Here is a 23306-nt window from a genome sequence, read left to right as displayed (position 1 = left end):
AGTGGGATGTAAAGATGAGAATCGCGCGAACGCGCGCTCGATCCATCTCGGAGACCCGACTCGGAGAGATTTCGATGCCCGCACGTGCGATATCTCTCCGTTCGTCTCCGGTATCACCGGGTGACGGGTATGATTACGTAAACGGAAGCGGACTGGACTGATTGAGAAACGCGTGGAAAATCGAACGACGAACGACGAATGAAAAGGAGGAAGGAATTACGAGAGAGAAGGAAATCGTTACGATAGCTTACTGTTTTTCGCCGCGGTTCGTGACGACGAGGGTTCTTGCTGTGTCGTAATTAACACTCACGGCGCGACGACGATTCGGAAAAAGCGTCGCGCGACGACGACGAGGCGCGATTACCAGCCGATCGCTCGCGATCGATCCCCCACCGTGGACGTAGTCTCGCAGACGTCCTTGCGAAATCCGCCTCGCGACGATCCGCCTCTCGGAGGCGGCGATTTCGCTTGCGTCTCTTCCTTTTTTTCACAGCGTTCGTCGGTTAATCGGCGCCGCCTTCTCGATTCCCATCGCGCGCGATTAATCTCGCGTGTCCGTCTCCGACTTGCTCGCACTCGCTCGGGCGTCAACGTGACGTGTACGTCAACCGCGCGCGCAAGGTTCTCCAATTGTCACGTGTACCGCGCGCGAGGTTCTCCGTATCAGTCGTAGTACGTGGCATGCGTGTCGGACGACTAAACGGAATGCCTCGACGATGAGACGACGACGATGACACACACGGTATGCGCGGCCCATCGGCGAGCCTGGCACCCACTAACCGCTAACCGGTGAACTAACCGCGGGTGGCTAAGGTGCGCGGCTCGCTCGCTCGCTCGCTCGCTCACTCGCGATGATAATGTATGTATCTATGTGCGTAAGCCACGTGAGAGAACGGCGGGCAGCAGCATCTTTCGACGGCCGTTCGTAGAGGGAACGAGGAGAGGGAGAGGGAAAGGGAAAGAGCGAGAGGGGAAGTCGTATTCTTCGCTCATAAGAGAGAGCCGGTCTCCTTCTTTCTCTTTCTCTCCTTCTCTTTCCTTCATTATACGCACACACACACACACATATCTCGTCCCTCAGCTCGTCACGGATTCGTGGAGAGATCGGACCCTCTTCGTGGCTTTCGGTCGCTCTTTTGGCCGACTTCTCTCGCGGAATTAATCGAAACGCACACACATACGCACGCGTACGTGCACATACATTATAGCGAGAAAGATACGAAGCGGAATAACTCGACGCGTATAACCGCAACTCTTTTTCCTCTACAAATTGTTCGAGCTGTTGTAACGTGTCGTGAGAGAAGACAAGAAGCCGAGGCAAGAAACGCGAGTATCGAACGACTTTAATATACCAGGCGATCGCTTTCGGGAGAAAGAGAGAGAAAGACAAGCTGTCTTCTTTTATCCTTTTTATGGATAAAAGATTGAGATCGATATTCAATATTTGCGCGAATAAATTTTTACACTTTGTACGTTAAATGTAGATGGTGGACCGAAACTCTACTCAACTGGCTCCATCTTATCTTTTGTAAAAAATTTGATAGCCACGTCTACTTTCTATTTATTCAATCTAATCTGTTAGCAACGATAATTTGATAAATTTCATCCGTCCTGTCTATGTATCTTGTTTTCGTCTTTTGCTTTTCAAAATTTTCATTTTCAATTCTCCATTTGTAACGAGACGTAAGATGGAAGAAAAAGATTCTTCGTGATGTCAATCAAGGTTTTCCTTTCTCGAGCGCCGTTTGATGTCTACCTCAAGAGACAATTAACGCGGCTGGTTCTTTTTATTCGCCACCCTGTAGAATCACGCCGCGTTCTCACTCGTGTGGCATATCTCTCATCGACGAGGTCCGATGAAGGTCGCACGAACTAACGCGAAAGAACGCCTCTCCTACCCGAAACCATGGTATAGAGTTTAATGCACACGGTTGGGCCCCATTCACGGTGCATGCGTCCTTTCGGAATTCACGAGAGAGCGGCGAGTCCGTAATTTGTAAGGTTTAATCTTACATTAGACAAGACCGTGCGCGCGCGATTAAAGAGCGCTGGAACCCTGTAAATTACGGGCATCATAATTTGGAAATATGGCGCCGGATAATTTGTATACACGATACGACCTTTTAAATGCTCGTTTAAACGAATGAAATTTACGGAGCTGAGAATTTACGGTGTTACACTCGAATATCATATCGATATCGTGGATCTTTAAAAAATATTCGGTTCATTAAAGCTGTTTAATATTTTGTTTACAGATACCGACGATATTCAACAGCGGCATGATCGTAAAAAGCTACCGCCCGGAGGCTGCGCCCCATTTATGGTTAAGGCAGTCCCGCGCAAATAAGCGCGACCTTCCTCGCAGAAGGAAGTACGGTATGCGTTAGGTTTCGGCGCCGGCCCGAATTCCGTTTGTCGCCTTTTTTGCGAATCGGTGCACACCCACGTCTTTATATCCGGGGACTGAGAAGATATTGTAATGTATAAGTATATATTTTTATATCTTTATTTTTACAAAATGCCCTTCTTATAGATCCACTAAATTCGTGATCAGATCAATCTGTCGATACAATTAATCTGATATCGCGTTCATCAATTAAATTAAATTATCATAATTTCATACTTTGATAGCCATGTATATATCACAGTTTCATTTCCTTAGAAATTGCGATATTTAGGAGAGATTTATTTTCTCTCTTTCTGCATTCAATGACGCGAATGCATGAAATAAAATCGTGACATATTTTCAGAAAATGCAGGCATTATTCGCACAACACTTTAAGCAAAAAAATATGACAAAGATTCTCAGTTAATTATCTTCTAAAGATACTTTTCAGACGCGCCACACATCTGTTGTGTTTATTAGGATCTAATATATTTCCGATCAGCCGCTGATCGGAAATGAATCGAGGCGCCAAGATCGAAGACCACCAAGGCCGCCCAAATTTCTATCTTTTTTTTCTCTCTCTTTGGCCGAATGTAGGTGTTCGATCTTCCGAGAATCGGACGATTTCGTCTGCGCGAAGTCCGTCGATGGATCGACAAGACGCGAGAACCGGCGGCGTTAATTAACGTCGGTCGAGCGCGCAGGAATATATATAGGCAGATTTTATCGTCGACCATTACGGCTTAGAATACGACAGAGTCCGGCTACGGCAATACGCAACGACTCCATTAACGGGCAGACCAATCCGCAACGACGCGACCCCGCGTTCGGGATTCGTTAAAACGCAAGTCAGAGAAAAACATCTCGACGCGAGATATTTATCTCTCCTGTTTCTTTTTTTCTTATACTTTCCGCGAGCTTTTATTTTGCCGGCGACGCGGATGAAGATGGCGGATACTACGATAATTTATTAACTAGTCCGGCGAGTGTCGGTTTCCCCCGAACCTGTTGGTGGAGTCGACACCGGCTGGTTACGCGTCAGACGAAATCGCGACGAAATGCAAAAGCGTCTTCGCTCGAACGAAAAACCATCGTGCGTCTCTTCTCGCGTGTCTCGCTCCGTACATTGTTGCGCGCGATTTAATTTACCTAATCGAGGTTGATAACCGATATCATTCGCGCATCTCGCGCGAGGCGTTTTACATATGCAAATGCGACGAGGCGTGCACGAGAGCCACTCGGAGGTCTCTCACCGGAATTCAAATTCAACGCGACCTCGCGTACGCGTTCGAGAGGGGAAACGGCAAATAATGATCGTAATAACGTCTCGCCAGCGACAGCGTAAGGTTCGTACGGTAAAGAGCAAAGTTCAGCGTTCCTTTGCCGTTTTACCTCTCGAAGCGGCGATCTCTGCGGGTATAGCTTGAGAAACTTTATGAATATGTATGCCGTATTAAAGATGTCGATCGTTTCGTCCACGATTGTGACGTAAAAATTAACGATTATCTCATTGGAAAGCGATTTAAAAGTAGAAAAAAAATGTTACAACGTGTACAGATGCGGAAAATATTCTCCTCTTCGTCTTCAAAATACGTCACGATAGCGGCTGTCTTTCATTCTGAGAGAATTATTTTTCAAAAGGATCTACTCTTCATTACTCAACATATACGTATGTCACGAGAGCGACCGGCGAGTTAAGGTCAGCTTAAGGTTCTTAGCAAGGCAATTTAGCGTGCAGTATCCATAATGCATCAACAAGTTTTTATCATTCGCTCTCTGAGATTCGTATCTCGCAGTGCGTTTTGCATACGCGACGAATTCACCTGGTGCACGAGAAGGATGCGCGGTGAGAAAACTGCCGGCGAATATATACATCTCGTTGACATCGAGCGCAATCTCACGTAATGGAATACATAAAATTCATAATTACATAGCCTGGACGTTTATGCGCTATATACTTAGGCTTTTATATAACTATGCGTGCGATGTGGACTTTAACAGTCAATCGAGACGCAAATATATTGCGTGGAACAAACGCATAAACATTTTTCGATAGGAGACGCGCTCGCGATATTTGATCCGCAATTTTTTTTTAAAAAAGGGAGAGGCTGAATTAAAATTATTTCATCTTACTAGTTACTTATCTAATTATTCATCTTTGACAAGAATACACACGTCGTAAAGTTACGAAATATGAATCTTCGATATCTAATCGATTGACTGTTTATTTTAATTAACAATTTTGATACTCACTTTCTGCCATATATGGGTATGTAATTAAGTAAGAAGAACGTTGGACAATAATGAGCACGAGCGTACAATTTCGGAGTCGATTCGTTCGGATATCTTCGCGGATTCCTTCGCGAATCGCGCTCGCGGCCCTTAACGGTCTGATATTATGCCGGCAACGATTCGCAATCAGCGAGTAGGAAATTCTCAAGTCGTGACATAAAAAAAGACATAACGCCTGAAGGCGTTTCTTCAACACGGCGCCATCAATACAGGACTGAGAGACATTTAGTTGCGGAACGAACGCGTCCCATCTTCTCCGCGTGTTTTCCACCTACTTCGATCTCTTATACTAAGTCCACACCAACGAGCGAACTTGTATATCGAATCTAGAAATTAAACTTTCTTAATTTATGGAGCTTAATAATCTCTATATATTTAATATCAATAGTAATATTATTATTAAAAGCACATTTTAAAACAATTTTTTTATAAATATTAATAAAACATATATATTTTATATTTTTACATTTGAGAACAAAATTTGTAAGATAATAATATAAAAAGACTTGTGTTAATCTATTCTCAACAAACAAATCGTTGAGTTTAAAGGCTAGTTGTTACAGTTTCATACGTGAATGAGATCATAGTTTGTAAATGCATTTACATTTAAATGAGTAACGCTTGTGATTTCCGGTGTGGATTCAGTCTTAGGACGTACCTTTATTCTCGGCTATCTACGATTTTAATTACAAGCACGGTCCTCTTCTCTAGAAGAGAGAGAAAGAGCTTTTCAGAGCCGACTTTGTGCGCGAACATCGTGTGGACGAACAATTATCATTTCGTCTCGATCTACATTGTTTCTTTTAGAGGCGAGTCTAGCGATTAAATCTTGATTAAAGTGACGCGAATCTTGGCGAGGGTAAATTGGCGAGCGAATTTGCGCGAATATAATGGATACCCCGTTAGTTAAACCGTACTTTGAGTAATCGCAGCAATCTAAACGCACCGTTGAGCAAACGCCCGGCACCAGCTTGACGTGTACCAGCTTCGAGCTGTCCACGAGCTACCGGACAAGATCTATCGGCGTTTTTCACGGTATATGTTTTCCGATGAAGGAAATTAATAGACGCGCGCGCGACGCGTTAACGACGTAGCGAGACTCGTTTATCTCTCGTTCAATTTTTCGCGATAGACGAGCATCCCGTGAATCTCATTCCCGAGTCCTCTCCTTGGCATGAGAACGAGGTATTCGAATAAAATCGAAACGAGCCTGTTCGAGGCGATTAAAACACGCGCGATTAATATACAATATTTTTCCGCCTCTCGCACGACTTCGTCGTCGACGCTTTAATTGCATGACTTTATTTTTAGATTTCGATAAAAGAGCGAATTACATTTTTTCGCATTGCATCTCGAGGGAAAATAGAAAAAGGCTATAGAGAGAAAAATAGAGAAGAACAACAGTGAGAAATAGAGGAGAACTTAAAGAAGTAGAGCTGATACATTGGCAGATATCGGTATGCATGTATAAATGATCGAAAGTGTGTTTGAGGAGCTCACACAGCTGCACAAACATTGTTGTGAAGTAATAATAATCCAGCCCGATATTTAACAACCTCACCACATTCCATGGCTTTCATCATGAGAAAAAGGAGAGAGAGAGAGAAATTGGGATGTGAGAAAATATATGTTTCTACAATTATAAATCCGAAGCCATTGGCATTTAATTGGTATTTACTCGAGTCTACTACGTATGCTGATGACCCTGACATTTACGCCGCTGCAGTTTGCATGTGTTACGCATATACTTGTTCACGTTAAGCACCGTTCACATCTCGGATGTGCATCACCTTAACGAGTCGATGCACGTAGACGTGGTTTCGAGATTTCGCTAGATACCTACGTAAACTCGCAACCCCTCCTCCAATTTATAATATTCTCTCAGAATATAATTAAGTGCGCGTAAGGCGCGTAAATGTATATGTGATTATTAAATCTTTATAATTATATATAGAAAAAGTGAAATACAATGTATATAATTACTCTGATTTTAAATCAGATAAAAATTAATATAATCTCAAATGATTATGTTTTATACATTTGAATGATAATAATGTCTTGTATGCGTTGCTCGACTGAGTTCTCAAAGAAAATGTGTGTATGTGTAGATGTGTGTACCTTTTATTTTTCAGACTATCGGCTTGAATATATCCGTTTCCATATTTATGCGAGTACATATGATGAATTGCTTTGCACGCGCGTTGAGCTTATGTTAATTTGTGCAAACCTGTTTAAAGCGCAAACACTGAATTGTAAAACGCTTCCGCCATCGCGTTGCCGTTGCTACTATCTCGATGTACGCATTTCGTTTGTTTGTCCGTGATTCGAAAGCAATGCGGCGAAAGTGATTACAAAATATCGGAATTATTTATAGATCGCTTGGCAGGCGAGAATTTCAATCCTGCTGGTTATCTAAAATCTTCGTTTCACTCTATAATTCTCCTACATGCTTTTCCCAATAATCACTTTGATCGTAAAGTTATACGTTAAATAATTCAATCTAAATCTTCGCTTAACCATATTATTAGATTCCGCGGTGATTTCGTTGCAGGGAACGATCAAATCCTTAAATTACATCGTTACGTAATATTATAGCAGTTGCGTGAAATTAACGGACAAACATCGTTCTATCTCGACGCCAATCAACCGAATCATTTCGTTCCCTGGAAATGTTACTTTTCTTCAAGCGGGATTTTCTCTCTTCCAGGGAATTGCAATTTCGCGATTGTTGCACGCGAAGTGTTGCTCATGCGAATCGCGCGAGTCGTTGTTAACTGCGGGAACGCCTCGGGGGCCGCAGAGGACGAGAGGTTCCTTTACGTCGTCGGTGGGGCCCATGTACGTATGTACGGCCGCGTTATTTTCTCGCCGAGATAAGATCGGCGCCGCTAAAAATAGCGCACGCACACCATCGAACGATACCTCAACGAGCGAGTACACTCCCGAGGTTACCAAAAATTTACGATAACCTGCCCTAGCAGGATTTTATTGAGATTGACGTTTCCCAAGGAGTAGGAATGCGAAGCTTAACGGTGCCCTCCCTGTGGCCCTATCGCCTTCTCCCCCTCTCCCCCTTCTCTTCCTCCTCTTTCTCCTTCATGACGAACTTCGTTTGCGTACGTACATACTTATACATGTATGCGGGCTGTTGACCGCTTTACATAACGAGAAAAGATACCGCAAGCTTTCACGAATGTTATCGGCATCGTTATATCGCGCTGCGCAAACTTTTTTCCAGCGCTGGACGAACTTGCCGTTTTTATTAACAGGACTATGTGCGATGTAAAACGCGATGCGCCGAGATTCGCGCAACGAAGTTATCGAAAATGAAGTATGGCATAAAAAGATTCTCCGTACAAGGCCGTCGCAAGGCCGAGTGTCTCTTCGTCGTTTCTATCGTCGTATCGGGTAATTTGCAAAACGAAGTTCCCGCAGCGCGTAACGAGGGCGTCAATTACGCGGTAATTTCGCGGCAACGATTCCCATTTAGCGTAAAGCTCCGAAACTAACTCCATTATTAGTCGAGATTAACAGAATTATCTTCATCTGGAATTAAATTCGAATATATTTCCATCGAGCCCGATCCTCGATTCTGTCGAGATTAATATTCATACTTTGGAGAATATTTTAGCGTGGAAATCTCGGCCATTTGTATCGATAAAAATAAGTTTCCCCTCTCTTTTCGCGGATAGAGACGTCTACTTCCTCGGTATCGATCGGTCGGCGAATTCCACGAGATACTCGGAGCGCGAGCGCGCGCGTTGGCTGGACGTGGGCGCGGAGATTTTTCCATAAAACGAGTCCCCCTCGCTCGGATGTTGTTCGACCGCGGTTCGTATCGGGATCAATGACACGCCCGCGGATTCTCCTCCCCCTTCGGGGGGATGTATCCTCCGCGACCCGTGCGCGAAGCTGCGCCGGGTGGCGTGTGTATGCAGAATTCCAAGCCGCCGCTGTGTCGTCGCCGCCGCCTTCCTTCCTTCGACTTCGCGCGCGCACGCAGCAGGACCTACTGGTTTCTATTTATACACCTTGAGCGCGCCGCGAGACCTTGCGAGCGAACGCGCCTCTCACGCCGACTCAAATTTGCTATATATTATGTCGCATCCTTTAATAAGTTTCGAGAGACGCAAAGTTGGAAGAGAGAGCTTCAAAATTCAATTATTTATATCTCTTTTATTGGAAAATAATTCGTTGGAATATAAGCACTGTAATACATGAGGAAAAATTATATATTTTTTTAGAGAAGAGATAAATTTATTTATTTATTTTTTGAGAATATAAATAAGCGTGTATAAAAATTATCGTGTTTTTTTTTAATATTATGAAGAAACGATGAGCAAGCGATAAGCTGTCAGAGATTAATTGCGCGGAAGTTTATCAATCAAATTATTTATACAATAAAAAGTGCGATTCAAAGATTTCTGACATCATAATGTTTTGCATACACATGTAAATCGTATTTTAATATTTTAATATTCATTTATTTCATACTTTGTGCTTGAATAATAATTCGCTGAAATAAAAAAGACATCTTAATATTATTATTATTTTCACAATCAATTTTGTGTAAATTATATTTAAATTTTAATTTTAAATTTATGCGCGTCAACTGTTTTAATGCGGCGGATAAACATGATGTATTTATATTATATTTATACACAAAAAACACGAATATAAAAAATTTTTTGGATCCCTCAAACATCGTTTATCTCTCGAGTTTTTTTTTTTTAGGTGGGTAGAAGAGGGATTATCGAAAATTCTGAAATTATACGACAGCGTCATCTATGATGCATTCGGCGAATTACTACGCGACTGGGCGCTCGAACCGTCAAAAACGGGATTGACTTTACCGACAGAATTGATCGGTGCGTGATTTACACGCAAATCCAGTGTCACGCGGTAACAATTATTCCTCGGGAACGGGAACGGGATAGACACAATGTCTACGAGAATAACGGAAATTTTTAATTCCTTCCAGGATTATCTAAACAACGAACAAGAAATACGCGAGGTGCGTATTAATATTCTTGACAGCGACCGTGAGTCTTGATGAAGGTTATGTTAAAGTTGAACCACCTGCGACGCTCGCCCTTCCAATTTCTGACAGATAACTCATAAAAATGTCACGCGAGTGCAAATATAAAGTCGCGAATATAAGATGTTACGTGGTATCCTTTGCACGGAGAATCTCTTTTCAGATTCTTACGTGAATATGTGGATTAGTGTGTGTTTACATACGAAAATGTCATTGACCTTTCTGATGCTCAGTCAAATTTTTTTCATCTTGCAAATTTGTGAATTCAAAAGTCTTTTTGCTAACGAAGACGCACAGAAATTTGTTACTGTCTTTTTATTATTGATTTGTTCAAAATTAAAGTATAAGAAGTGTGTAGACAAAGATTTATAAATTATTTCTTCTTACAGCAAATTCGCGTTATTGTCAAGGATATCGAGAAGAGCGCCAGAGACATTTTGATGATATTACAAAATATTCACAATACAGTATATGATGCGGTAGACGAGAATATAAGTACGTTTTTAGTAGTATATTTTTTTCAACTTTTCTTCCAGGTTTAACTGTAACGATCATTATATATGATATTTATTTTAATTTACAGTTGTAGCGGAATATTGCACAAAGGCAAGAGAAATATTTGGGGAAGTGAGAATACAATATGCAAATCTTGCTAAAGTAGTACCAAGTAATCAGTATTATCGTTATCACGATCAATGGCGCTTTGTTACTCAGAGGCTATGCTTTTTAGTTGCTCTAGTTATATATTTAGAAATTAAAATTTTGGTTACCAAAGACACGGTCGCAGAAATATTAGGAGGTATGTGAATAAAATATATTTATTTTCACATATTACATGTATAATTGTAATACTTAAGAATAATTCTCATTCTATTTGCAGTCAAGGATAACAGAGAAGAAGGTTTTCATCTAGATTTGGAAGATTTCTTGTTGGGCCTACTTCAATTATCTTCTGAATTGGTATGTATTTTTTGTATTATTTTAATATGACAGTTTTATAATACTTTATTCTTTTTAGAGTCGTTTTGCTGTAAATAGTGTCACCAATGGTGATTACGATCGGCCAATAGAAATTGCAAGATTCGTCAATGAATTAAATGCTGGCTTTCGACTGTTAAACTTAAAAAACGATATGTTGAGAAAACGTTTCGACGCCCTTAAATATGACGTAAAAAAAATCGAAGAGGTAGTGTACGACTTATGTATCCGCGGTTTAAAACCTTCTCCTCGGCCTACTGAAGAAACACCGACTGTATAAATCTTTTTTATATTTTTCTGCAATCTTTTACATTAATATACCTCCATATACGTAAGAGTACAATGAGCATAATGAGTACAATGAGTCGTGCAAAAATATGGTGAGTTCATATAGCAAAAATTTATATATATTCTTTGTTTAGTTTCTCCACTTTAGATTTTCAACATTTGACAAATTACTGACATTATTGGATTATTTACAATTTTGATAAGAAGTACAAAAATATAGTTCTCTTTTGACATTTTATATTTAAGTAAAACTTAAAATTTAATATTTTTTTATTATTAGATAAATTTATATGATATATTTATATAATACAATATAAGTATTCTATATAATTTGTTGCTTGAATTTTTTTGTTTATGATGTATTTATCGTATCATGTAATATTATATTTAATACAAAGTTTTAATTTCGAAATCAAAATTTAATTTAAAATACTATATAATGAAAATATAGAAAAATAGATATATTTTAGTTTTTCTATAATTCTTTTGAAAATTATATATAGGTATAAAATTAAATTATATAACTAAATTTTAGTACTGATGTACAATAGTATTTACATCGAAATATTAAACTTTATTGTTTATTTGCATTTATAAGTATTTTTAGTTGTAATAAATACTTTATTCTATATAATGCTTATTTTTTGAATAATAACATTTTTTAAATTATAACATACAGATTAGATACATGTGTTATATAGATATAATACAAAATTAATAGCCTTTATTAAAATCAAACATATTCATCATACTTTCTCCTTTCACATATCTAGTATAATTTGCAGTAAATTGCTCTACAACATCACGCAAATTTGTCACACCAGAATTATGTGGCGAAATAGTTACCTAAACAAATTAATATTAGTAGTGAAATCTAAATAAAAATCTTTTTATTCGATAATTAAAAAGACAAAAATCATAATTACTTGTGGAAAATTCCATAGTTTGCTTTCCTTTGGCAATGGTTCTTGCTCAAACACATCTAAAATAGCAGCCGAAATCCACTTCTGTTCAAGAGCATTTATCAGATCTGCTTCTTTAATAACAGATCCACGTCCTATGTTAATAAAAACGGTATTTTTGACTTTACAATGCTGCAAAACTGTCCCATTTAAAAGCCCTTCTGTATTTTGAGTGGACGGTAATATATTAATGATATAATCGCAATTTTCTAAGATATCTTGCAAACCATCTACAGTCCTATGTTCATCGAGATATGATAATCTTTCTTTTGGAGTACTGTTTGTCATTCCCCAGATAGTTGCACCAAATAACTTTAATTTCTCTGCTACTATAAAGAACAATAAGAAATGAATTTTTACAGATTTTATTTGATACTATGTTTAAATTTTGATATTTATAACTTACTAATTTTCCCTATCGTTCCTAGCCCTAGGATTCCTATGGTCAAATCACGTATATACCTATGATCTTTTATTTTGCCTTCTTGTTTCCATATAGCAAGCTTTTGATTTTCATACTGTTGTCTTTGATCGCGCTCAAAATTGACAATTTGCGCTATCACGTACTCAGCCATGGCCAGCCCGAAAAATTCACCAGAGAAACGAGTGAGTACATAATTTTTTGGAGTATTCTGTATATATGGAATAAGTTTGTCCATACCAGCCCAGGTTGCTTGTATCCATTTGACTGATGTTAATTTGTTTATATAAGGTATCAATAAATCACAATCGGCCAATAATATTTCTGCTGCATTAAGTTTAGACAAAATATCTGCTTGCCCTATATTAGAAAATATATGCATTTAAATATTCTACAAATTATATATGATATATATGATTTAATGTGATTTAGAGGATAAATTAAATTGAAAAAACTTAAATATATATATTTTTGTTAAGCAAAATTAAAAATATATATTTTCTTAATTTATAAACTTTGTAGCAATTATAATATTTCAGATATTGATGCAACTCCACTGTGTTTCCAAACCACAATAACATACATGAAATCCTAAAAAAGAGTCAAAGCAACGAGAACATTTTCTTGCGACATTGTTTCTAATCAATTTCTCTTTCTGCATAATTATTAATCAATATTATTAGACTCGATCATCAATGACCGTTCGGAAAAATGCGCGCCAAAATTCGAATGTGTCAAAGTTCCCGCTCTGCTGCACTTTTTTTTTTTACGTGCACGCGCCCACGCGAAAGTGTTGGGAGGGGACCGTAATGGCAGCGGGAATTAACACGTGCTCGTCGCGAGGGGGCACGAGGGGAAAATTAAGTGAGTCGAGGAGATTCAGGCACGCATATTAATGTGTCGCGTTGTGCGCATGATACGAAACAAAATATGAAATACCTGGCGAAACGTCGGAAACGCGCAGATTCGGCAGCCGCAGTCGCAGATGGTGAGATAACCTAGGAATCCTAGACAGAACAACGACAATCTGCGTCATGTTACACGCCTTTTTCAATCCGCCATATGCGATTAGAGCTACGTGAGTCAGGCGCGTGACTCGCTCACGTATTTTTTATGCATTTTATACATTCTCCGCATCACCTTCCCTTATCAGCGGAGCTGATAAGGTGATCTCGCTCGTTTCGACAACGCGGTTTCGACAATAGACACAACACGTGGGCGATTTCAAACGCGCACTCTCTACACCTTCTCTCTCTCGCATCCTTCTCCCTCCAACGTCCAAGGTACATGCCTATTTTAGCTTAGATGCAGAAAGTGCAGCTAAAGCTAACCGAACTTTCTATTTATATAACGATATCGCTCGTTTAACACGGTAGCGGATGTCAACTTTTTCTTCCAATCATTCTGCATGTAATAATAGAAATGTCAATTCACGCTATTAATATTGCAATAATCGGATTCTAATACCGAGGGAAACGTCAGCGTGGTAATATGCGCAGCACGAAAGAATCGATGTATATAGATTGGGCGAAGAGAGATTACGCGCTATATTTATAACTTTATGTAAGCTGTTTTGTATGTTTCAGGATTAGATAGAACCGAGGATTGTACGCGCGCGGTTTTACACGCGATTGAAGTAAGAATATTTACGGACGAAGAGAGGAGAGGGTCGAGTGAAAACTTTTAAATAGTGCAACACGCTTGACGCACGTGTGCTTCTCGCCAATGTGCTCTTACGAGCGGAATTGCCTCGTGTGAAACGAAACTTCCGGTGAGCGTGTAACTTGTCCAAGACGCTGGTCGCGTGTTTAAAATTGGAAAATTGGGATCGGCTCGAGTCGAGCGCGGTACTCGCCGCGAGCCGAGGGGAGTCGAGGCGAGTCCCGTCGAGGACGAGGACGAGGCATCGAGGATAGCCGACGTCCACCAGTCGGGCAGACGCTCGGACGCTCGGATCTCGCGCCTCGCGCCGGTGGCGGCGACGCTCCTGACGCTTGACGCGCCTCGCGCGCCGATTCCCGCGCGGCGCACGTCGGCTCACGGAACTGCACGGCGGCGGCCGAACGTGTTAAATGGCTGTGCGTCGGCCATGATGGCTTTGAGCAGGGACCGTGTCACGCAAACATGTTTTCGAAGTGATATATCTCGTTTGGTGACTGAGTGACCGTGTTCCAGCGCGATGGCCGGGGAACGATGAGGCCCTGAGCGCTCTCTGTGCCGGGTAATTCGGCCCCAGGGCCCCCAGCCAGGCCTCAAAAGCAGGTCCACGGCGTTCCGCGAGCCCCCCCAACCGACCCGACTGGCCTCACGGTTTGCGGCCAGCCATCCTTGTTGGTTGTCAACACGCGCGAGCCAGCCGCCCTCAGGATGAGCAAGCTGTCGTTCAGGGCGCGCGCCCTGGACGCCTCCAAGCCCATGCCGGTCTACATGGCCGAGGAGCTGCCGGATCTGCCAGATTATTCGGCCATTAACCGCGCGGTGCCCCAAATGCCCAGCGGCATGGAAAAGGAGGAGGAATGCGTAAGTCGGAACGTCCAGCCTCTCGTTCCAGCATGTTTTCCCCGTCCGCCATCTTACCCACGGCGCGCGATTTCGTAAACAACCGGCAGATGGCGAGTCCCCCGTCATCGTGCACCCTGGAAAATTCTTGCAATTTTCCACTTTTTAACGTAATTGCCAATCCATTCGCGATCCTCGACCGTATTCCCCGTGCGCTTCCCTTCCCGATCTGACTCGCCGCGACAGCTGTCAACGTTTGCTTCGCCAGCAATCTCAAACTGTTACCTTGCGCTACATGGTGCTGGTTTTCTGCACAAAATGTCAAATGTTTCTCTGCTCAACGTTTTGACAAACCCTCTCGCGATGCCTTTTACATGCTAGAATCTTTTACATGCACGCGATGATTCTCTGGAATCTATTTTTATTAAGAAACTCCAAAATGTATGCATTCTTATTTGGATTTTCTTAACTTTATTATGTGCGCTACGTTGTACGCTATTTGCAGCGAGTTACAGACATACTTATACTTGTAATATCAAAACAATGTAGATATTCGTCATCTTTTGCAATTTTATGTCGAGATAACAATGTATCAATGTTTGATAATCACATTTATAAGTTTTATGAAAAAAAACTACTTAAAATGACATTATTGAAAGCATATCTAATATTACTATCCTTTTTGTTGGTAATGCATGTATAATTGACATATGGAAACATTGGACTAATCTTAGTTAAAATAAGTTTCTCAAAATAATAGATGATAATGTACTGGGAGATTCAAATTTAATTGTTAAATTTCTAAGATACATTTTTGTAAATATATTACACTTTGTGTGTGTATATGATGTAAAAGTCTTATTTACATATAATAATTGCTATTAACAAATGCTTTACTATTTTAAGAGTTTAACCTAATAAGAAAATCTACTTGTTAAACAGGAACATCATCTTCAAAGAGCAATATGCACAGGTCTAATTATTCCTACTCCTGAAGTAACCGATCTGGCAGATGCGGAAGCTTATGACAGGATATATCCTGCTGATTATAAGATGCCTCGCCAATTAATACACATGCAACGTAAGAAGTTGTTAACATATCATTTCATAATGTATCTTTACAACTGATTATTTGTAAGTAATTAATGGATTAATTTCTTCCTTGTTAACAGCCTTTGCTATGGAACAAGATATACCTGATTATGATATGGATTCGGAAGACGAAAAATGGGTTGCGGTACAAAGCCGCAAAATGGACTTGACTCCTCTCCAATTTGAAGAGATGATGGATCGTCTGGAGAAGAGTTCAGGACAAACTGTAGTTACCCTTAGTGAAGCCAAGGCACTTTTGAAAGAGGATGACGATTTAATTATCGCGGTTTTTGATTATTGGCTCAACAAACGTCTTAAAACTGTAAGCATCAAGTTTGTCCAATGTGATTTTGAGGTTAGGTTGCTTTGTCTTATATGTATGTGCTTATATTATCTACTAGAAATGTACAAATATGTACAAATTGTATTTTATTAGTTTATTTCTCATCTCTTTTTATGAAATTAGTTAAACTTTTATAAATTAATTTCTCAAATATTGTCTGATTTTAATTATGTTTATCTATTTTTTTGCAGCAACATCCACTGTTATTAACAGTTAAAACGGAAAATCGATTCGGTTCGACCACCAACAATCCGTATCTCGCATTTAGACGACGTACGGAGAAGATGCAGACTCGCAAGAATCGCAAAAATGATGAGACGAGCTATGAGAAGATGCTAAAGCTTCGTAGGGATCTTAGCAGGGCAGTCACGCTTTTGGAAATGGTGAAACGCAGAGAAAAGACGAAACGGGAACACCTGCATCTCACAATTGAAATTTATGAGAAACGGTAGTATAAAATTGTAATAATGTATTGTTATATGTATATAAGTGTTGTCACATGTATTTTGTTTTTGCTAAGTTAAAACTACATCTCCGATTTGTTTAGGTATCAAGCGCAAGATTTCAATGGGCAAATATTGGCAGAGGTGTCGGCGTTAAAGACACCAAGACCAGCGTTTGCTCCGCTCTTTACCAATCAATTTGTTCATCAAAATTGGACAAACAAAGTTTGTAGTAAAATATATATTAACATTAATGAACCATTATTTTTATGTACTATCTACTATATAATGATTTAATTCTGCTTTAATCTAGGATGAGGTAATGCCCAGGAAAGAAAAAAGACAGTACAAGAAACGGAAACATAAAACAGACAGCAGGACAGGAAATTTAGAGGACACCAGTGTCCGTAGTGGTACGGGTAGCGGTAGCGGTCGAGGAAATCGTCCAGTTCTCGGAGGCGGGCTGGACCCGCTCATTAGCTCGGATGAAGACAGTCCGCTTCCATCTCATTCACACTCCCAGCCCTCATTATCCTCCGACCGCGACGATGAAGACACCGTAGATGAAGGTCAATTCGCGTTTCGTCGAAATAGGAATAACTCTTATTTACCGGTAAGTCGCTTTATTTACCTTTTTTCTTAAATTATCAATTTTGTTTATCGTTATGATATATTTTGTTCATTATTCAAATCGCGCAAAGAATATTGACAAAATGTTAAATTAAAATATATTTTGCATCACAATATTTTATCCTGATTTATTCTTTAAACAAGTTTAAAGTATTTCATTAGTTAAATGTTTGATTAATGCAAAAATATTTGTTTTATTATATACGATATTTGAAACTTGTTGAAAATATATTTTGAAATATATACTTAAATTATCAAAATCATTAAGTTGATTTTTTTTTAATTTATCAATCCGAAATATTGGTGACACGCGTTTTAGATGTTTCAACTTTTTTTTGTGTGTATCACTGCAATTAAGCTCTTAAAAAGCTATGAAAATAATTTAAAATTTTTTTTAGAACTATAGATATAAAATTTTTTTTGTAGCCTGTATCAGGTGGTTTTGGAAATTGGCCTTGGTGTGATAAAGACGAAGGCGGTTTAGCTGAGAAGAAGTACAGGTTTGCGCTGACTAGCATTAGCAAACCAGTGCCAAGGTGTATTGGTCTTGCACGACGGAGGATTGGTCGAGGTGGCAGGTATGATATGTGCGAATATTATGTGAGAGAATGTTTAATTATGTTTGTCTGATTGTTTGTTTATTATTGTCAATATTATTTTCAGAGTTATACTAGATCGTTGTACGGCCGATATAGACGACATGTGGTCTTCTTTAGACTTTACGATACATGATTCCAAGCGTGAGCAAATGGATTCAAACGCGACTGCCACAGCGACGACCACTGTTAAAAAAGAGTGGTATATCCTTATTATATTTTGTTATTATTTATTAATAAATTATACGCTCTTATAATAATATGCTTTTAATTTATATTTATTTAAGGATTTATAGTTTTTATTTTTAAGAGAAAGAATTCTTTTTACAACTATATCAGGTATTACACTTATATCTCTGTTTGGCAGGTTACATTTTCGACCAAAGACTCCACCTGTGTCAGTGCATAGTCCAAGCGAGGAAAGTAGCGATGACATGGATTTGGATGTAGAGCCAATGACGTCTCGATCCAAGCTTCCATACCCGTTTCCGCCCGAGGCAACGTCCATATGCATCGAGGTGGAGCCGGAACGTGCGGGTGACGAGTCACCGTTCACATCAGAGTTTAATATCGCAGATTACTTCCCGACAGACACCGTGTCGGACTTTGAATTTGCGGTAGCGAACCTCAATAGTACGGGTAGTACCAGCGGTCTGTCGGACAACAGTGGCGTGAAAGAATCGCGGACAGACGACGAGCTGGGCAGTTCGCACTTTGTGGTAACACCGCTCATGAGTAATCTGTTTGCGCCGCCCGCGACGACGCAGCAGGCTCGGCCTCCTCAGTGCAGTGGTGGCAGTTTCAGTGGTGGTTCTAGTGTACATACTTCTACGAGTTCTTCGTCGATTCCTCCGTTGTCCTCCGTTATCGTCACGTGTACGACTAATCAAGTTGCCGTAGCATCAAGTACAGTGTCCACGCAGTGCACCAATGTCGGCATGGGTGTCACGGTCGACACGCAGTCAAATCATCATCAGCCCAACAAGCAACAACACAGACAATTACCCAACAATAGTAACGCTGCCTCCATTCTCTCGAAATCCTTGACTAGTCCAACAAATAATAGGAATGGCAGCAATTGCGGCGTTGGAAGTGGTGGTGGTAATGGTGGTGGTAGTGGTAGTAGTGCAAACATTAGAGTGTTCAGTGCGAGCACTGCATGCAGTGGCGGCAGCGGCAGTAGCGGTGGTAGTGGTAATGGTAGTAGCGTTACAAACTTTGGCAACAGCCACCAGAACGGTCCGCTGCCGCATATAAACAATTCTAACAATCTGACAAACAGCACCCATGTCGTGAACAACCAACAATCCACGTTAGTTTTGCCACAGAAGCATCCGCCGTCCAATTTGCTACCTGGCCTGATAGCGCAAAGTAAATTGGCGAGTCTCGCGAGGCAGCAGCAGCAGCAGACGCAGAATCAGGCGCAACAGGTCCCAACGTCCGGGGAAATTACGCTTAATAGTAATAGGTAATTCGATATTTCTAGTTTATAACTTTCAAGAAAAATTTTTCTTAGAAATTTTAAACGAAAATAACTAACTTTTCTATGCAAATATAAAAGAATTGGCAGAAACATTGTTGACAGAGTGTTCAACAACACTGAAACACGATTGTATGATTATATACAGAGTATATTTCGGCTTTAACAACTTAACGATATCTTATTAATCGTTTGTTTTTAGTGAAAATATGGATATGGAGGTGGATGGAGTGGACAATTCGCCGTGCGATAGCAAACCGCAGCAGCAGCAGCTCGTACGGGCGAACAAAACAAATTCACTGGCGATGGAAGTGACATGATGCCTGCTGTCGGCACCCCTGTTGCCGCCAATACGTCACTGGGGGCTTCGTTAAATTCTCTTACCTTGCCTATGATGTCTGCCTCGGACGGGAGATTGGATGCGTACTGATGATATACTGCGCTACATGTTGACGTGAAAGAGCGATACGGCTAGGTACAATTGCAAAACTGCTCTTTCGATCAGTTGCTTTATTATGCGGCGATGCAAATCAGCGATAGCGTGGATTCTGATGCAAGTATCAAGTTTCTTTTTCTTCATTGAGAGAGGATTGTAATCGATCCGTATTTTTCAAATTTCTCTTTTCCTTGCTCATTGAACGACCATAGCCATTTACGATTGCTAAATATGACCATGATAGCCATGTAAAAAAATGTTGCCATTGTTCCTGTGTAGATACAATATTCCGAAGTTAATGTATCCAATTGCCCGAAATTAGCACTTAATATTTTTAATAACAGTGCTCGTTTTCTTTATATCATGTAAAAATGGAGGGCAATATATATATATATATATATATATATATATATATATATATATATATAGCCAGAGGATAAATTGCATCCTGGCTCTCACGAAGAATACATATTAATTGTAGGCAAAGTTTTAAAATTATATATATAATTAAGTTTCTCTTCAAAACATAGCGTGCAATACTGTTTTGTTATTTTTAGTCTGCAATAATCTCATTCGTTCAATGCAAGGAAAACTATAACCAGAAATTTAAAATGTAAATTATTACATGTTTAGGTTATCGAAATCCCTTATTTATCAGTTTCAATGAAATAATTGGTAGACACATACAACAAGCTTTCTCAGACACAGCATTAATTATTGGATTATCGAAATTCTGCAAATAAAGCTCTTTTAACTTTGTATATCTCGTGTAACATTTGTCACACACACTCAAGAATACAGAGGCTTTGCATTTTATCATAGATATTGATCAATAATTATCTTAATTTTATTTTATTATGATAATCGATCAACAATTATTTTAATTTTTCTACAAAATCGTGTAATCGAAATATTTCAGAAAATGAAGAATGATTTAGAAATAATTTATGCTATAAATTTCTTTATAATAAAATCTAAAGAAAATAAATTCAAAGCGTTACATTAACAATGAAATTAACAATGAAAACAATAGAAATTTTATAATAATCTGCTCTTATAAGTACAATAGTATGCTTGAATTACTTTTCATCGCTTTCCAGATAAATGACACTATACAGAAAACAAAAGATAGATTAATTAATTTCTTACGAAAACGTACGATTTTTCTCTGTACATATATAAAAAAAGATTCGGTTCGAATATTATATGACTTTATATAGAATAATGCTATTTCCTTATATATATGCATATATATACATATACATATATATATATAATACTATGTTAAAGGCTTCCAGGCTGTGAAATATCGAAGCTATTGTTATCAATGAACCTTTGATAGCATTAAGTCATTATAATCATAAAAGAACTTTCTTTTTTTCTCTTTCTCCAGTAATCGCCAAAATGTACATTTTGATACATGCACATCCGTCGTCTACGTATTATATGCGACTGATGTCCGATTATAGGATAATTTTATAATGTTGCGTTTGGAAAAGCTTGTATCACAAGATTTGCGAAGAAATCATTATATAATACTGTGTTAGAATCTACAAAGCTCACTGGGGCAATGTATAAGAACACTTATGTCTTTCACACTAGTGACTGAGAGAAACTTTACCACTATCGATATTAGAGATACTGAAATATTGAAATATTTTGACAAAAGTCTTTGGCAAAGTAAATACATACGATTAAATTTCATTGCCTTTAAAAAGACAGATTTCTTAATATAACTTTATATATCTGTTCTTCATGTATTTCACGCGACTCAATTTATTCCGTAATTTTTTCTTTTCATTTCTCAAATGTGTGTGAATTTAAATGAAATGAGAAATGAAGCAAAAAAGCTCTATTATACGATATTCTGCACTTCCTTCTACCACATTTTTATCTGCCATCTCACAGACTCGATAACATTTTACCATATATAAATATAAGAAAGCTGCTCGAAAGCTGTTCGATATTCATTCTTACTTATAGAATAGAATTCTTATATTACTTGGATATGAATATCGAAATTCAAGCCCATACAAATCTTGTTGCACATTACGTACAAATTTGGAAAATTCGAGCATGTGGATAAAATTTACAGGCGTGCCATCGTTAAATTTCTGTTTGAATAGATATTTTTCTCAATCGAAAAGGCAATGCCAAATTATATACGAATGATATTCATTCTTTCACCGGCATGCATATGTAATTACCTGCAAAGTCCAAGCGAAGAATTTATTGATTCAACTGAACAAATTATCTACCTAAAGACAAATATTTACAATTCGATCAAAACATCTTGTCGTTTCACATTTAATCAATATATACTATTCGATTACATTATTCTTTCTGATAAAGTATATAAAAACTTTCACGAAGACAAACTTTGATTCATTGTCTTGGAAAAAGACTAATGTGTTATAGTATTTCCACATGTAATATATGCGTGACGCTCTCTTCCTCCCTTAGTCTTTCTATTATTATTCTATTATTATAGTCTTTTTCTGCTACTTGATCGGAGTGCAAAAGTTGCAAAAAAATTGTGAAAAAAACATGTAGAAGACACGAGAGAATATTTTTACGATCAAAATGACAATATCGACTGGATATTTTATTTCTGAATATACGCCATGTCTTAAACAAGGCAATCTTTCCGAATTAATGCTATCTTTTTAGGATACATCGAAAGATTCGATATCTGATGATTTTTATTTTGTCGAAGTACTTTGCGAAAAACAGATCTCTTTTGTACCTTCTACAGTCATATTTAATTCTTATTTTTCTTTAATACATTGATAGTTGTATCTTGTTACTGCAACCAGAATAACCGCGTGAAAGAGTTAAATATAAGTTTCGAGATTGCACAGAGAGAGAGAAAGAGAGCTCTTGATTGTTATTGTTAGAAATTAAAACACGCAGGCACTGATCATTGAGTAATTGCCGGTATAAAATGAATTCCTGATTTATGAATGCCTATTTCAAAGAATCTCTCGCGTTAGCGAGCAATAAAACTGATTTGTCGCCAGCCGTAACGCGAGAACGGGGGATATAAAATTACGATGCGAATATGTTATAAATTGTGTAAAAAAAAAAAGAAGGCAGACTTCTCGAAATCGTAATAAAATAAAACAAAAAAAAGGATATATTGTACATATAAAAATAATTACGCTTATTGTATCTCTTATTTTTAGGTAATTAACTAAATAATTGTAATAAAAAAAATGTTGTTGTGGTAGGCGCACAGCGAAACGTGTACGAAAATTTATGAATTCAAGACGATTTTAGAAGAGAGGAGTAATAAAGAAATTTTATCCTGGATAGGACTTATTATTTTGTTAAGATCTTCACACACACTTTCGCCTGTATATTATCTAATAATATTTTTTGTGAAATCCGTTTTCTGACACATATTTGTACATACTCTTTAG

The 23306-nt window shown here is 38.7% G+C and overlaps 3 protein-coding genes across 6 annotated transcripts; 2 read left to right on the top strand and 1 right to left on the bottom strand.

Annotated features, from left to right (window-relative positions):
• The first annotated feature begins 9412 nt into the window (after positions 1 to 9412).
• On the top strand, positions 9413 to 11312 carry Trsn (translin). 3 transcript variants are annotated; one of them, XM_083091299.1, is made up of 5 exons: positions 9413 to 9692; positions 10106 to 10211; positions 10300 to 10515; positions 10597 to 10676; positions 10735 to 11312. In XM_083091299.1, the coding sequence occupies exons 1-5, from the start codon at positions 9621 to 9623 to the stop codon at positions 10972 to 10974; spliced, it is 714 nt and encodes a 237-aa protein (XP_082947425.1). In that variant the 5' UTR covers positions 9413 to 9620; the 3' UTR covers positions 10975 to 11312. The 3 variants fall into 3 exon arrangements, with proteins under 3 accessions (XP_082947425.1, XP_082947426.1, XP_082947423.1); XM_083091300.1 differs by having other exon boundaries at positions 9413 to 9720; XM_083091297.1 differs by lacking the exon at positions 9413 to 9692 and adding an exon at positions 9746 to 10019.
• Positions 10517 to 14048, bottom strand: LOC145966872 (glyoxylate/hydroxypyruvate reductase A). 2 transcript variants are annotated; one of them, XM_083091295.1, is made up of 4 exons: positions 13305 to 14048; positions 12351 to 12725; positions 11909 to 12270; positions 10517 to 11828 (listed from the first exon to the last, which is right to left on the bottom strand). In XM_083091295.1, the coding sequence occupies exons 1-4, from the start codon at positions 13399 to 13401 to the stop codon at positions 11697 to 11699; spliced, it is 966 nt and encodes a 321-aa protein (XP_082947421.1). In that variant the 5' UTR covers positions 13402 to 14048; the 3' UTR covers positions 10517 to 11696. The 2 variants fall into 2 exon arrangements, with proteins under 2 accessions (XP_082947421.1, XP_082947420.1); XM_083091294.1 differs by having other exon boundaries at positions 11909 to 12273; positions 13305 to 14023.
• E(pc) (Enhancer of Polycomb) lies at positions 13169 to 23194 on the top strand. The gene is made up of 11 exons (XM_083091277.1): positions 13169 to 13353; positions 13952 to 14885; positions 15807 to 15945; positions 16037 to 16278; positions 16491 to 16747; positions 16847 to 16967; positions 17056 to 17355; positions 17799 to 17950; positions 18036 to 18170; positions 18336 to 19436; positions 19651 to 23194. Exons 2-11 carry the CDS (start codon positions 14733 to 14735, stop codon positions 19766 to 19768), a joined length of 2718 nt encoding a protein of 905 aa, XP_082947403.1. The 5' UTR covers positions 13169 to 13353; positions 13952 to 14732; the 3' UTR covers positions 19769 to 23194.
• The last annotated feature ends 112 nt before the right edge of the window (positions 23195 to 23306 follow it).

This window comes from Camponotus vicinus, unplaced genomic scaffold, assembly GCF_025532165.1.
Source record: "Camponotus vicinus isolate PSW18456_S1 unplaced genomic scaffold, iyCamVici1.0 SCAF_2, whole genome shotgun sequence".
Classification (NCBI taxonomy): Eukaryota; Metazoa; Arthropoda; class Insecta; order Hymenoptera; family Formicidae; genus Camponotus; species Camponotus vicinus.
This window is presented reverse-complemented; position numbering and strand designations above follow the sequence as displayed.